This window comes from Pieris napi, chromosome 5, assembly GCF_905475465.1.
Source record: "Pieris napi chromosome 5, ilPieNapi1.2, whole genome shotgun sequence".
Lineage (NCBI taxonomy): Eukaryota > Metazoa > Arthropoda > Insecta > Lepidoptera > Pieridae > Pieris > Pieris napi.
In genome coordinates, this window is record NC_062238.1 from 3,467,492 (window position 1) to 3,485,119 (window position 17,628).

At 34.0% G+C, this 17,628-nt stretch overlaps 1 protein-coding gene across 1 annotated transcript; it reads right to left on the reverse strand.

Moving 5' to 3' along the window:
* Positions 1–821: 821 nt before the first annotated feature.
* Positions 822–17,376, reverse strand: LOC125049480 (protein wings apart-like). Its single transcript, XM_047648808.1, has 14 exons — positions 16,768–17,376; positions 14,828–16,656; positions 14,232–14,420; positions 13,709–13,813; positions 12,811–12,954; positions 11,659–11,780; positions 10,749–10,875; positions 9,512–9,727; positions 8,953–9,148; positions 7,891–8,012; positions 6,571–6,734; positions 5,334–5,431; positions 3,646–3,830; positions 822–1,528 (listed from the first exon to the last, which is right to left on the reverse strand). Exons 1-14 carry the CDS (start codon positions 16,925–16,927, stop codon positions 1,265–1,267), a joined length of 3,921 nt encoding a protein of 1,306 aa, XP_047504764.1. The 5' UTR covers positions 16,928–17,376; the 3' UTR covers positions 822–1,264.
* Positions 17,377–17,628: the final 252 nt, after the last annotated feature.

Consider the following 17,628-nt stretch of genomic DNA (forward strand, 5'->3'; position numbering starts at 1 on the left):
GAGGTAAATCATTTAACAATGAGAACTAACATTACGAATGGCATGATTTAACTATACATTTAATTATTTACAAGTCGCCTCATACGTCACATGGTTATTTAGTTAAAATACATTTTCTTCAAACAAATGCATAACAGAATTAATGAGAGCAATACTTTTTTTGGTTGAGCGCAAATCCATTTGACTACATCAAACTTATTACGTAAATTGATCAGGAAATAAGATAGAATTAAGCCATTATTAAGTATAAAAAAATTAAATACCATAGTGACGTCACACTTCAGATTACTAACAAACCACAAGTGCAACAACATTCCCATTGTTTATATTTATAGAGAAAATACATTTCATAGCTTCATTAACTCGTTTCGATTTTTGTAATATGACGTCAGTGCCAATAAAAACTAACAATAGATTTTAAACGAATTCAATGAAAACGACTAAGTTACTCACGTGAGTTACTTACTCTAAGGCGCGTATTCAATCAAACTTGAATCCAGTTTCAAGAGCTGTCAAACCGTTTTTTTCTGTATGAAGATTGACATATTTGACAGCGCTCAATACGAGAGTCTGACTTGAGATACAAATTAGAAATAATATTAATAGGCGTCTACCCACAGTTTACATATTTCGCCCATTTTTTACGTCAACATTCTGAAATCATAATTAGCGCTAAGTACGACTCCCGTATGTCAAAATATTTCAGACTTTAAGTTTAAGTGTAATCTCTTGTTAATTATTCATTTATCTTATTTGAGCTTAAATATCTAAAAAACTACAAATTTACAGAAATCATATTTAGGGCTATGTCTTATTTTTGAATCTCACCGTAAAAAATACGGGGAAAAGTAGGGGAAATACGTAAACTGTGGGTAGATGGTCAATTGTAAGTCAACGAATAACACTTTATATAGTCTTGACCGTGATAGTTGTTGCCATGGTTACGACACTTTTTCCACACGCTTTATAAGGCCAAACAATATTCGACTATTAGTTGACCCGGAACTTGGCCGAAGTTCATTGAACCCGTTGGCGGACCTCTTTATAAATAAATCAAATTTATAGAGATACCGTTGCCATATACAAAGTCAGAACAACCATATTTTATAATTAAATCCACGTAAGACGAACAAAAATGGAGGACCAAGTCACTCGGCCCTTCAAATTGCTAAAACCGTCCCGCGATAGGAATTATCTAGAAAAAATAAACGTAATACAAGGCGGTATGACCTAGACTACATCTAGGCCGGAAGGCGAAAAAAGTTCAGTGGTAGCTATCGACTTCCATAGATGACGACATCCGATCAGAACTCGAACTACTGTAGTTCATACTATAATTAAGATTACTAAGGGACATATCTTGGGGCACGTCCGAGGGCGAAGTCTGGTAGTAGTTAGTCGGGTAGGCACTGGTGTAAGGCGCGGCCGGGGGCGGCGGCTCCGGGGGCGAAGCCTCCTTGTCGCTTTCCTCCATGAACTGAATTATCCGCTGCGTCGATTTCACGTGCGCTACTATGGCCGCTTCAGCCTGGAATTGTTTGCGATATTATTATTCGATGTCTTGAAATAGATATTTAACCAGCTAACAATTAATTTCTTGTACTGTGACTGACAGATGAATTTACGCGCGAACCCAATAATCAATCCACAATCTCAGATTGAAAACAATCTTAGATCAGACCGTGACAGTCGATCGATCTCCTATCTGCATCCCAATAACCAAACACTAGAAATACAAACCATTTTTGGCGACGGTTAAAATGCTCTTTATCGTTCCATTTTACCGAGTTTTCTCTCATATTTGATAATCAATGCAAAATAAAGTAAATAAAACCGTACAAATAACATTAAAATATACATGTGTATGTTTAAAACATAACAGTTTTTTTAATTATTTAAAAAACTGGTGTAAGTTAAAATCTGTTAAATAATTTTAACAGTTGAAATCGAGCTTTCGTCAATTGTCACCACCACCAGACACCGAGACGACCTCCGATAGCTTGTATGGACAGATGGTTATTACAATCCGTCGATTGGTTATTGGCACACTTGTTACAACATTTGGATTAAGATTAGTATATTTATTACTATTTTAGATGGTGGATTTCAGAGTGAGATAGGTTATTGGGTTCGGGCGTTAGGGTCTAATATCAGTTTTCATAGGTACACAACCGGGATGAAAATCTCTCAATCGAGGTCTTCTCAAGGTTGAGAGTCACAGCTTGAAGAGACCAACACTGTTCAAGAACGAACACATACATTTATACACAAAATTAAAAAACCATTCTATAAACCAAGTAAATACTAAATAGGAGGACCAAAATTGGTTGTAATGCTCCTCTAATCAGATCTCTCTATCTGCAGTAAACGACGCTTTGAAGACATTCGACGCTGAGCCATTTTATGTCAGTCTCCATGTCTTGAGACGGAAGGTGTACCGTCACCAATAAAAATGTCAATGCATTTGGTTTAATATTTGTTTTTAATTATAACTTTTATTATTTACAGTGTAATTTCTTTATAACGAATTTCAAGGGACCGAGCATTTTTATTTGTTATAGGGAGGGAAGAATTAATGTATGGGTTGTGTGTTAAACCAAACAACATTATCATTTTTACGTTATAGAGAGTATTTTGTTATAACGAATGATGTTATAAAGAGTTAACACTGCATTTAAATTTAATATTTCTTAATGTAGTTTATTGTCATTTACTTTTACTATATTATTTATTTTTCTATTATAATTGTAAGTTTTCTTTTAAATGTTGTGCACACTCGTGCCCATGCATGTATTGTGTTTTTGAATGTGGTGGGTTCTCTGTATGTGTTTCGTTAGTGCCTTTTAAAAATAAATGAATACAATTATTTTTATATCTTGACGAGCTTTTGTAAATGAAAAGACACTATTTCTTAATTTTATATTCGTGCAATGTTCAATTATTATCTAACCAATATCGTTCTAACACTGATTTTGTATTGTAAGTGGTTCTACTATGCAAATATTGTTCAATTAGGTCAACGTATGTTAGAATTACGGATTCTTTACCTATATATTTAAGTATTAATATTACTATAATAGCTACTTTATTTTAATATATTTAAATGATAACATTTTCAAAGTTATTAATCCAAAATATGGAAATCTGTCCCAGCATCACTTGATTTTCAGGAACTTCAAGCTGAGCTGGGGCCCATTATTGCTGAAAGTGATTGTGTTTGCACTTCTTTATTTTTATGTGTTTTAATCAAATAAATATTTTATCTCTTTTTTTCTTTCAAAATTGTTTATTCAGTATTTTACGGTGCTCATTAGACCAATAGAGAAAAAAATACTACACTGCAGCTGTGTTGGGCTAGTGGCTTCAGCGTGCGACTCTCTCTGAGGTCGTAGGTTCTACCCGGGCTGTGCACTGATTAGACTTTGTCTATGGGCGAATTTAACAGTCGCTCGTGAAGGAATACACTCAAAAGGCCGTGTCAGGCGACAACAAAAAGATCACAAAAGAGATACAGAAATGTGAGACCTTGTAGTACCAGTTTTAAACAATAGCCGAGTTTAACAAATTATGACCCTTGTATAAAAGTATATGGAAAAAAATCTGTATTAATTTAATGAATGTGTTTTAAAATAAATATTGACTTACACTGGCAGTAAGAGAGAGGAACGCGAAATACTTCCTCAGCGTCGGCAAAAGGGGCGCGTACGAAGGCAAACGTGCCCGTACCGCAGCCGCGTGCGCAGGCGCAGCAGCCGCCATCTGACCCACTGCCAAGGCCATATATGCCCCCACCATCGTGTGCTCCATATGAGAACCCGCACGTGCTAACACTGGAATATATTAAATAACATTTATTTGTTTAACGGTAATATCAGCCAGGGTAGGTTCTAAATATATTGTGAACTTCAAAAATTTAATCTTAAGAGTGATAAAATGGGTCTCGGTCCACGTCCCAGGGGATTCATGACGCCTATGATCTCCTCCTGTATTCGACCGGATCGATTTTAGAATTGTATAATCTATATATATAAAAGAAAGTCGTGTTTGTTACAACACTTATAACTCGAGAACGGCTGGACCGTTAGTTATATCTTTTTTAGTGGATTCTTCTCAACTCCGAATAGCAGAATAAGTACTAAAATATCGGATAAGTTATCGAATAACAATAAATGAATTAATTAATTTTACGAATGCAAACAGCATGTGGTGCCATCCGTTGACATAACTACGCATCATTTTTACGTCGAATTCGTGTCAGTTCAAGAAATTCCGATCTTGAGGTGAATGAGGAGATGCATGGTTTGATCTTGATCGAAGTTACCTCATCAAAAAATGTTGTATATCAGAAAGTGCTTTGACATGCAGTAACGCAATATTGAGAGAAGAGGCCATTCTTCTTTCGCAATGGCACGCAATAAAACATTTCTATATTTGCAAAAAGAATTTGTATTAATGTTAACCTTAATGAAATCCTAAGTCTAATTAAAGTTAACACGATATTATTAGACTGTAAGGTGGAACAAAGTGCGCCGGGTCAGCTAGTCTTATATATAAAATTCACGTGTCATAATGTTAGTTACCATACTCCTCCGAAACGGCTTGACCGATTTTTATCAAATTTATATGCATATGTCTGAGAATCGGCTACTATCTATTTTTCATACCCCTAAGTGATAAGGAGTGTCCACCCATGTGAAATATCTCTGGGTCGCTGTCTCATATCTGTATTCAGCTGTATAGTAGATCTGGCGGGAATAATTCCTCCACCGATTTCGGTCCTGCCTTGCGATTCTGTAACTCACTTTTCGAACCCCTCACAGCGGTTTTCACAGCGGCGGTCGCGCTTAAATCAGTCGTAAAGCAGCCATTTTACGATTTGGCATTCTGATAATTAATAAACTACAAGCTCTCTTCTTATCAGAGTGCCAAATCATAAAATGACTGCTTCACGACTGATTTAAGCGCGATCGCTGAAAACCGCTGTGTGAGTTCGAAAAGTGAGTTACAGAATCGCAGGGCTGCGCTTCTTTTACAACGGTGTATAATTTTAACGAAGACGAGTCATTGACTTGAGTGCCTTCGGTGTTGCCAATCACGATGAGCTTCTCAACGTTTTCATCGCCCCTACGCATTGTGTGTTCGTACGAAACATTTTTTTTTATCACATAATTAGGAAACACATGATAACAAATAAATTGACGTACATACAAAAATATGAAAAGCGGTGCCGTCTATACACCATGCGGACACGAACAGGAAATGATGCGATGCAGGCATATAGTTGACAAACATTAACGCGTTTAAAACACTGAAATATATACGTAAAAACTCACGTTTAGCGACAGTTTCGTCAATGTCGTCCGGTTGTTTCTTGTTATGACTCTCATCCTTTTCGCCGTCCAACAGCGCATCTGTGTTCTCTTCAGCTCGCCTACAAAAATCGAAGGAACACAATGTTTATTTAAAAACTAGGCCTTAGGTCCACATTCTAATTCGTATCGAGACACAATCACGTCATGTGTTGTCAAAATATGTTGACACTTCAAATAGAAAAATGGTTTGACAGCTCTTGCAACTATTGAAACATACCCAAAAAGGAGCCTGGAATATTCTCCAGTAAGCATATTATTTATCTAAGTATTTAGATAAATAAGGTTTATAAATGACGAGCAATTGACCTAGTGGCTTCAGCGTGCGACTCTCATCCCTGAGGTCGTAGGTTCAATCCCTGGCTGTGCACCAATGGATTTTCTGACTATGTGCGTATTTAACATTCGCTCGAACGGTGAAGCAGAACATCGTGAGGAAACCGGCTTGCCTTAGACCCAAAAAGTCAACGGCGTGCGTCAGGCACAGAAGGCTGATCACCTACTTGCCTATTAGATTACCAAATGATCATGAAACAGATACAGGAATCTGAGGCCCAGACCTAAAAAGGTTGTAGCGCCATTGATTTTTTTTTAAATAGATAAATATCTATCGAGCATAGTTGGCTTCGAAAAAAAAAAAAAAAACATGGCGATTAAAAAGAGTGGCGGAGAGTTTATTGCCAGTTCTTCTCTTCCGTTCTACGCCCTTGATTTGAGAACTGGCAGTAAAAGTAAAATTAGAAGCATTAATATTTATTTCTTTAATGACGAATCACAAGTGTACATTGTGTTACCTACGTGAATAAATGATTTTTGAATTTTGAATTTTGAATAACAGCACCAATGAAATTTTGTTTCTATAAGCGCAATTAGTACTTGCTGCTACGGTGAAGGCAAACATCGTGAGGAAACCGGCTTGTTTGAAACCCAAAAAATCAATGACATGTGTCATACAGAAAGCTGATCACCTTGATCAAAAAAATCAAGAAAGCGGATGCAACTTGAGGCCAAGACCCATATAGGGTTATAGCGCCACACGATTAATCTTACTAATTAGCAGTGTAATTGCATTCTTAACCAAAGTGCTTTTTTGTCTCTTTCTGTTAAATTGTGTTTACGCTGTGATGAAAAGAGATATAAGTATTTTTAGAATGGTGCAAACCAAGTTAACATAATAAAAAGTATAGTTTAAAAAACGTACCTGGCGAGATCGACCCTCTTGTGGAACAAATCCAGAATAAGGTCTAAAGCTGAAACACTCCGTGATATGACGTCATTTTCCCGATTCACTCGTATCCTTAAACTTAGCAGCCGTTGTGTGTTAATTTCGTTGTTTTGTACTAGATTTATTAGTAACATTAAAACCTGGAATAAAAGCAAATATCAATAAATAACTAACATTTCAATTGACTTTGCGTAGCAAGTACGTTTATGAATAAAGTGAGAAATAATGTGAGAAATATTTTGTAATGATTACATTCACCAATATGAAATATCTGTCTTTTTCTTCCAGATAACACTACATATAATTTATTCAATGCTATAAAATAGAAAATGTCGGCTTTATTCAAATATTTATTTAATTCATCTGTCAAATGAGTGTGTCATTTGTTTGTCGAATAATGCGACGTTGCCTCACTTACCGAGTGTCATTTGTTTTTTAAATAATGCGACGTTGCCTCACTCACCGAGTGTCATTTGTTTTTTAAATAATGCGACGTTGCCTCACTTACCGAGTGTCATTTGTTTTTTAAATAATGCGACGTTGCCTCACTCACCGAGTGTCATTTGTTTTTTAAATAATGCGACGTTGCCTCGCTTACCGAGTGTCATTTGTTTTTTAAATAATGCGACGTTGCCTCACTCACCGAGTGTCATTTGTTTTTTAAATAATGCGACGTTGCCTCACTCACCGAGTGTCATTTGTTTTTAAATAATGCGACGTTGCCTCGCTTACCGAGTGTCATTTGTTTTTTAAATAATGCGACGTTGCCTCACTCACCGAGTGTCATTTGTTTTTTAAATAATGCGACGTTGCCTCACTCACCGAGTGTCATTTGTTTTTTAAATAATGCGACGTTGCCTCACTTCCCGAGTGTCATTTGTTTTTTAAATAATGCGACGTTGCCTCACTTACCGAGTGTCATTTGTTTTTTAAATAATGCGACGTTGCCTCACTTACCGAGTGTCATTTGTTTTATAATAATGCGACGTTGCCTCACTTACCGAGTGTCATTTGTTTTTTAAATAATGCGACGTTGCCTCACTTACCAAGTGTCATTTGCTAGTCAAAAAGTCCGGTGCACTTACCAAGTTTATATTTAGTTATGTTATAGCTTTTCAATGTAAGGAATACAAATTATATGAAACATCAATAATATTTTATTTTACAATTAATGAAAATAATTAATGAATGAATATAAAAAATTATTATATGAAAATACTAGTTTAAGCTTTATTTTATCTAAACCGATCCACTTAGATATAGTTATGCTATAGTGCTGTAAAAAAATATACTTACACAGACGGAAAAATCAAAGTTACTGGTGTCTGGTATAAAATTGTCCTGATTATTTAACATGGTGAGGCACATCTCCATCACCGACGGTTGTTCACCAATTACTGAGGCACCCAATGATGATGCTGAAATTTGTTATGACGTAGATATACTAGATATACTATAGCATAAATCTAATATATAAAATTCTCGTGTCACAATGTTCGTTCCCATACTCCTCCGAAACGGCTTGACCGATTCTTATGACTATTCAGTAAGTCTGAGAATCGGCTACTATCTATCTTTCAAACCCCTAAGTGATAAAGGGGTGTCCACCCCCAATTTATTTTTTAGACAATTTTTTTTACTACAAATAATACAAAAATACATACAACCCTTAATTGTCACCCCTCTACAATCAACCCCTATTTTCTATTTGTTAATTAATTATCTTATGACTTGAACTCTGAGGTTTATATAGAGAAAAATTTACAGAATCTTGATGGTTTTAGTTACGTCTAATACATAGGGTAGTAGACCAAGAACAGGGTCGGCAACCTCGAGAAGGTAAGTCCACCAAACTTGCTTTGGGGGGATCACAGCGACTTGCGCTACCCCCAAAAGCCACGCCTCCCTACCCATCAGAAGGATGTGGTACGGTGGGTCTGCACCTATGCTACCATGCAATGCAAGCATGTCGTGCTGGGAACCGAAGAAGCATAGATCCAAACCCCCCCCAGAGTTTAAAGTGATTGAACTTTTGTTATTTTTGTGTTGCTCAATTTTAACTAAAGAAACATTTTTTTAAGGTTAGCTAAATCAATGAAGAAATAGGTCGTATACACATAGAATAACAATAGGTTCTAATTACGGGACTATATTAATATAATGTATGACCACAACAGGAATATTATCTCAAAATTGAAGGAAAAAAACGTTATAATTTTTAAAATCTTAAAAAAATGGTTTTTTTTTAGTATATAGCATATATATTTATGTATTTTAGTATAATTATTTTATAATCGTTCAAATTCATATATTTAATATTAATTATTTCTAGATTCTACTAATAATGTATGTACTTACAATTTCCACCAAAGGAATGCGACAAATTGACCAACACTTTAACAGCTGGTAATGCTGCATCTAGCAATGCCGTGCGCAGACGCACGTGTTCCCGAGCTTCGCTCACGCATCGCCTTAACAGGGTTGCCAAAGTGCTTGCCGCACCTAAATTGCCCGATGTAAGATGCTGCTGGTTCGCTTCATTCATTTGCGTCACCTGAAAAATATTATTTATTTACACATTATAGATTAAAATTGAATAATTATTTTAATATGCTACCCTATTCAGTTACACAAATATATTTAAAAAAAATATATAAATACACTTTTACTGACTTACATAGGTTTATCAATACACTGTTAGTTTAAAACAGTTGTATAATTAAATTAATTCTTATTAACTAGTAATGTACTAAGTAATGTATTTAAATTCCCAATGAATTAGATAAAAATAAAATCAGGTCCTAACCTATGGCTAAGTAATTTTTGAATATATAATAATGTTACACAATTAAAGGTGTGATGAAGTATTAATTTTATACTTTACTAATATATAAAGAACCAAGTTTGTAGTACTCACATTCTCAAGCACCCGCATACACCGATCAGCTTTGCCCAATATATCCAAATGTGAACCAGTCCAGGAGGCTGCAGGCACTTGCAAGCGTTCAACGCAATCCTGTATTGTTCGGACAATGTGGTCCACACCTCCAAGGTTACGGAGTTCTTCTTTGAACCACTCTCCAGCTCGCTTTGATGTTAGTGACAGTAGTGTTTCCATTGCTAGATGACCCACCTTAGACAAAAATTATTTGTGATGTTAAAATAACTGGATATTCCTTTCCTTGTTGTTGAACCAATTCTTTTTAAAGTATCAAATGTATTTTTTCATTTACACATTGTATAAGAATTAAATGATAATATTAACAAACAAAAATCCACATGGTGCAACAGGTAGCCCTATCGCTACTATAGTCGTATTTTTAATTAGACGAAGCCAACTGACAGTAGCTAATGTCACTTTGTAAAATAATGTTGCTATATTTAAAGTAAAAGTGATACGTTCAGTTCTTGTTCAATCAGATGAATGAACAATGAGTGTGAATAGTTAATAATTTCAAACAATAAAATAACATTATTTCTATTTCAAAATTGTATAAAAGTGCTCTGATATAAGTTAGGTACTAGTACTATGTAACTACAATCAGTTTTTTGACGTCTTATTACAAAGCGCGGCGCGGCGACTAGTGCCATAACCGATCATTAATTCAGGGGTTTTTACTTTGTCACAACACTATTTTTATTTCATTAAAAACTGACAACACCGTAAACGTCAGTTGACTTCGTCTAATTAAAAATACGATTATAGGTAATCTCTTCTAGGTAACCATAATTCAAGTAAAAAAAAGAAATAAGAAGAAGTGCTACAATGCAAAATCTACATTATAATACAAAAAGAAATATATCTTAGGATCAAGCAAATACTTATAAAACGAAGTTCTAGTTATAATACACTACTGAGTGGATTCTAAATTGTATAAATTACTTTTGCCTTTTACGTTATAATCATTAGTCTGTTTAGTGTTTAGACTCTTCAGGATAGATCACAGTATTTAAAAAAATCACATGCATAAATCATTTTTTTTATTACGAATTAGGGTAATTGGTGTTCAATATACTTATAATGTACCACCCTTCAATAACAACAAAAGGGGGGCTTTTGTTTAGGCCCAGACAGATTACTGTTTATGTATTTAAGGGTTTGTTAATCAATAAATACAGTCTAAACCAGGTAGGTAGTAGAGCTAATAACTCACCGTTATATTATCCAGATCTAAATGTTTCGCCTTTCCTTGATTTTTGATTTCGGCGCACAATTCTCTCACCCTTTCTTGGGTCTTAGCGAGCTGCGACGAAGTCAACCCGCAATCGTCTAAGGCATTTCTGAGGAGAAAAACATTAATAATTATACCATGTTTAATTTTTCTTTTAGTGTTTTTTTCACTCTATGCAAAAACTAAAGGTATTTTGATACAAATATGACGGATATACAGATGCGTCAGATGTTTCGTGAACTTAATGACAATGTAAAACAAAGAAAGACGAGATTAATTCAATTCAACTGAGGTAAAACCAGAATTTCCTTATATCTGTAGTGTCACTAAGAGCACTTCACAAACTAAAAAACTGTTGTCAACAATCTCACTGATTGTAAAGATTATTAAAACTTTTAATAAGTTTCTTGTTAGATTTTTTTATAGCAACCTGAGTGATTAAGACCAAGAAAAAATGATAAGGCTTGCCGCCTGCCAGCTTGTCATATGGCAAAATAGGAAAAAAGGTGAATAATATATTTTACACTTTCTATTAACGTTTTGGCGAGAATAATTAGATAAGAAAATAGTTATATCCTCTGCATTTAGTATACTGTATGACGGCTACTTCTTATCTGTGGTAAAATATCAACAAGTCGAACTTGTCTGAAGCTGATTATTGTGTGATGTTACGAAAATTGGACGCGTTAATTGTATTAAACCTAGTTTGACACAAAAGCTTAAATGTTTCATCCTAAATAAAATAGCAGAACATTTTAAGAATTAATTATCGAATCCGACAGATACTTTTTTATTACAAAGCCTGATCCTTTCTGGTATTTCTGATACATAAAAATATTTTTATTAGTATGAAAAGTAATAATTAAATGTGGTTATTTTATATATTTCTTACTTGTGAGAAGCATCAGACTCCAATAGATTCAACATGAGTTCCAGAGACTCCCGATCCAAATCCATATTGAGACGATCTTGCGAGAGTACAAACATCACCGTGGCTGTACATAATGCCAAACTCTGAAAATTATTGAGAATAAATGTAAAAAAAAAATTAATACTCAATATTAAAAAACAATAATTCACGAAATAAGTAAAGTTAACTTATTTTTTATTATCTTAAACTTCAAATAACTTTTGATATGGTTAACATGTTCAACTACAAATCAAGGGGTAGTTAGATCCTGGGTGGAAACAATAATGGTCTAAGATTCCGCTATACAACAACCTTCACCGAGATGCTTATTTAATGAAACTTATTTTATATATAATTTAATATGTCAATAAATATAATCCATATGGGTTGCCTAGCAAATTTCAGTCCAGAGTATTTTTAATTAATTTAAAAAAAATATATTTTTTTAAACATTTCGCCGGTATGATTATTAGATAAATTATATACCAATCGAAAGTATGAAGCCCATAGAATATGCAAAAGTTAGGTTGTTTTAAATCAATTAATTATTGATGTGTTTATTTTTTATGTGACACTAAAGTATGTATATATACATCTTTAGTATAAAAGAAGGTTTTAGTGATACATATATAATACTACCCTGATTAAAACTATTGATTGAAAAAAGTTCAAAAAATTTACTACATGCAAATTATAAAAAAAATTTTTTTTTTTAAATATTAATTAAACATACTCTGGACTGAAATTTGCTAGGCAACCCATATGGATTATATTTATTGACATATTAAATTAAATATAAAATAAGTTTCATTAAATAAGCATCTCGGTGAAGGTCGTTGTATAGCGGGATCTTATACTATAATAATAGATTTTACAGAATGCTACCCATAAATTTGAAAGTTGATGGTATTGTAACTATATATACATATATATCATAATAACTGAAATATTTACAAATTAAAATGGATATATTTTCAGCAATTATAGTTTAAAAAACACAGACAAATGTGTGTGTGAAAATAATGTTACATTTGATATCAAGGATTTCTTAGTAAATTTGGTTTAGTAAAATAGATCTTCAAGCCAAGAACTTTTTTACTCTTAACAAATATGAACAATTTTTTTTTTACTTACAGGATCATTGGTGGCGTCATGTAAAGCACTGAAGAATTTTTGCACAGTGCCGTGCGCCCGCAAATGCATACGGAACGCCGGCGCAGTGCATTTACTGGCTAACGTGATCACTGACAGACAACGGGTTGACATTGGGTTGTTGTCCTGGAAAAACATTTTTATATTAGTAAGTTTTTTTTCTTTTTTTTATATAATAAAACGAAAAACAAACGGGGCAAACGAGCTTGCGCGACGACGAAAAAGTGCAGTCTTCGCAGCCCATAGACACCCATTTTTAGTGGGTGCGTTGCCGGCCTTTAGTATACTGCATAATGATTTTCATTACAAGTTGTATATGTCACCGTAAAATTGTAAACACCGTTAGATTGTAATCTATCTCGCGAGATTGTAAACTGTTTATAATTCGACATCGATTCGACATCGATTTCGACAGTTTATAATCTCGCGAGATGATAGATTACAATCTAACGGTGTTTACAATTTTACGTTAACATATATAAGCTAAGATTAGATCTATCATCTAGATATACGACACTCAACTCTGACGTGGGTTTTTCTTTCGGGAATTGTTGTACTTGCTTTTACAGTATAATAAAATATTGTAGTAAATCCAGCAAGTTAAGACTCAAAATTGTAGAGAATTGTTTTGGTAGAGAAACTATGATGAAATATACAGTTCAAGATATTAAAAAAAAAAAAAAAAATTGGTGACAACTACTTTATATAACTCACTGAAAATATTGATTTTTTGAAGGCACTAAGAAGAATTAAGGAAGAAGTTTAGAAGTTTATAGCCTGTTCATGAATTCAATACCTGTATAATTAGTCATGTCATGTAAATACTCTATTAACTAACCCATTACTGTTAAAAGAAAATAATAAAACATTATATGTGTACCTGTAAGGCATCAAGAAGAAATTCCACATCATCATTGAACTCTTGAAATTCGCCAATCTCTTGAATTTGATGGGCTTTCTTTACATTTCTTACAACAGTGTAGTACTGAAATATTAATTTTAATATTTTAAATACAATATATTTCCAGAAATTATAGTTAAAAGCCAACTGAAGAAATAAAATTATTTTACATCTAATTAATAAATAATCAACAAGGATTTTTTAGTTTGGTAATATAGTTCTTCAACCCAAGAACTTTTTTACAATATTTTACTCTTATCAAATAATATAAGCATTTATTAATATGCTTAAGATTTTATATCAAACTTCTTAGCATTATTAAGGGAACTTTACAGAAACTAGGGTCAGTGAGAAACACACAAAAAGTATAGAGTTATGTAAATAATATTATAAAGACTATAAATTGAGGTTTATTTAAATATAGTTATGGTATAAATTGTAAAAAGACAAGATAATGTAAGATAAGGTAATGTTTCCTATTTAAAATTCAATAACAAAATACCTGTTTAGCCTCCTTTGCACATTTCACACTAGAGTAAGGTTTCACAGTTTCACTGGACATGGGATCATCAAGAATCGGATCGGCCGCTCTATATCTTGTTACTCGAGTAAGCTCCTCCGATACTTGGGCAGCTGGATTCTGTGCTTCTGTTGTCTCTGGCCTATCTGGCCTTGGGGTTTCATTTCCTTTCTGTAATTTTTTCATATAAACCAAGATAATAATACTGGAACTAATAGTAAAGTTCATTACTAATTAAAAATTTAAATATTGGAGCAATACTGTAAACAATTACAAATATAGATAAGACTATTGTGTTAAAAAGATATTATAAAACAATAATATTTCATATTCATTAAAGCATTGTGATATGTTATGCAAGAGAGCAACAATTTATTGCTTAATTTAAATGTGTTAACAGTTACTTTTATGTAACAATGTGATATAACACTTGTCATAACTTAATGTTTCAGCTAATTTAGAGAAATCATCTAGAAAAAAAATCTTAGATTGAACCAGAAATTTCCTATATGTGTTTGATATAAATATTGTATACATTAACTGAAACAAAACAAACAAATATTTAAAAAATAACTTACATCATTGGCCCATTCATGTTTATACAAATGCCTCCTTTTTCTGGCTGGCAGTGGTGATGGATCATCATTTCCCAGAGATTTGCTTTTAAATATGGAGCCCTTTTTCTTTGTAATAACTAATTTAACACTCGGTTTGTCATCATTATGTTCTTCAGAGTGTGGAGATTTGAACACATCTTGGCATTGTTTTTGTGATTCTTCTTCTGAGAGCTCATTTTGACAACTGTTATATGCAGAGTCAGATGATTGTGTTTGTGTATGGATTTGAGCTTCATTTACTTCCTGTTGTATATCTATTAACTTTTCTTGCTCCATTAGTTGCTCATTAATTGCTACACTTAATTGGCTATTTACATCATCAGATATTACTTTTGATTCCGGACTAGATTGCTTTTGCTTGCTTTTTTGTTTTTTATTTAATTTCAGCTTCAGTATAGTTTCACTCTTTTCATTGCCAGACAATATATTAATTAAATCATCATGTTCAATTGGTGGTTCTGTCCCCTTGTGTACATCAGCTTCTGTTTGAATGTCGGGTATTTCATTTCCTATAGGATTATCTGCCAGTGTCTCATGCTTTCTTCGTGTTTTCCTTGTTTCTTTTTTAATGTCACTAACAGTCTTTGTGGTTTGTTTAGACAGACCAGCTGCTATGTTATAAGCATCATCATCTGTTTCATTGTAATTTATATTAGGTCTATTTCTTCTAGACCTCCCCGATGCTGCTTCAGGTGGCTTTGGGTCTGGCAGTTCTTCATTAACATCATTAACATCATCTGGTGTTGAGTCTAGTTTAGCCAATTGTGTTTCTATAATATCTATCTGTTTAATCTTGTTGGGATTTTTGTCTGGTAAAGGTGTATGTACTGGTGATGCTAGCATATTATACAGTTCATAGTTTTCTGAGCCAGGCTGTGGAGAACTAGGTTTTTTAAGTGGTTCATCATCAGATGATGCTTTGTGATGTTTTTTATGAGATTTGTGTCCATCTTTTTTATCTTTCTTCTTTTCTTTTTTAGCTTCTTGACTATAACTTGAACATTTTATAGTTATTTTTAATCCTTCATGTTTTGGCGAACAAATTGCTTCCATAGAAGGGCTTTTTTTATGATCTAAGCCTAAATCTGAATGATTATCCAGTGAAGAGTGTCTATCTGATCCCGGTGAGGTGAAACCTTCATTAGAATCTGTACTAACAATTCGAGAGGTTCCCTTTGAAATGCGTAGAACTATTGGAGGTGGTTTACGTTCCTCATTGCTATCTTTACTTGTTGATGGACTAACTACTTCCAGTTTAGCAGATGAAGGACTTGCAATAGTATTTTGCAAAGGGCTTGCTGTTAAGGGACTGGCTTTAGGAGTAGACACTTTTGGCTGCAACGGCTCATATCTAGTAAATTCTGGTATTGGGCTATTACTTCCATCTTCTGCATAATTGATCACCTTATCCCGATTACGAACCAGGTAACGCTTATTTGGTGGTTGTGATGGTTCTGAGGAATCTTCTTTTCTGGCTGCTTTAGTCGCAACATAATTCTTTTTACCTCTAGACTTTTCAGAGTTCCTTCTAGGCAATTCCGGAGATGAAGAGTCTCTGTTATATCTAGTTTTCTTAGTTTTCTTTTCTTTTGTGGTATGCTCAGGCGATAATGGTGCTGGAAGCACAGGCGGAGCGTAAGTGATTTGTGGCACTGGAGGATATGGTTCAGTATTCCTAGATTTAAAAAACTTCTTGGGTTTTGGTGGAGGTGCCTCAGTTTCAACTGCTGGCACTGTCAGTGGACTATTTTGGTCCTGAACAGGTTTCTTGTTACTGTTGCTTTGAAAGGCTGAAAAAGATATAAAACATTAAAGACTATTTTAAAACATTCAGGGATCATACTATAACTAACTAAATAACTATAATATAGCTTAGAAACTTAATAAACAATATCTCTTACCGTAAGGAGCGCTTCTAATCGATGTAAAACTGGTGATTCCCCATTTCCCGACTGTTCCCGCGGACCGGGCTGCACTTGGACAATTACTATTTTCTCTGAAGAGGGCACTATCAAGCGGCACGGCCACGCTGCCGCTTCGGCCTCTGCCCCAACGAGACATTCTGATAATTTCATCAAAAACGATGACACCTGCGCCGTCTTGACAAACCACTCTCTAAATGTCAAAATAATAAGTAGTCCATGACGCTACCAACCACACTCGTATTCCTTATTTTTGTATCTTTTATGTCTTGGGCAGTTTTTCACTACAATCACATAAAACTAGTCTAAGAGAAAGAAAAACAAAACCCTAAAGATAACACACACCCGCCATTTTCACAAATTATAGTATAAGTACGGACCACTTTCCTCGGGGACGCAATCGAATGTACAATTTATCCCAAACGATAATTTATCACCTTTAAGACAAAGCTCCTTTTAATTAAATAATTAATTAATCGTCCAAACATTTGAGGTAGTAGAAGTTATTAAATATAGTTACAAACAAGACACAAAATACGATGTTGTCATCTCATAGCACTAGCCGCGCCATATTGGTAAAGCAAAACAAGATGAGAATTTCAACCAATAGGAATACGAGTGCCATAAACAACTTTTACTTGTATTTCCTATCCTTGTCTATGATAAATTAAACCGGCACAGGTAAAAAATGTGTAGTTTGCGTTTGCATTTAACATTCACTATGTAAAAACTTCTTAATTTAAGTTATACATGCAACTAAAATATTTATAAATACGAGGCTGATTTAAGTAATCAATAATCTGCTCTGCTTTGGACTACTGACAACTGACACATTTGACA

Coding starts and splice junctions, on each gene's coding strand:
- LOC125049480 (XM_047648808.1), bottom strand. CDS start 16,927: ATGTCTCGTTGGGGCAGAGGCCGAAGCGGCAGCGTGGCCGTGCCGCTT. Junction 12,955..13,708: donor TTCTTCTTGATGCCTTACAG/GTACACATATAA, acceptor ATGTTTTTCCAG/GACAACAACCCAATGTCAAC. Junction 1,529..3,645: donor TCCTCTCTCTTACTGCCAGT/GTAAGTCAATAT, acceptor AAACAATTCCAG/GCTGAAGCGGCCATAGTAGC.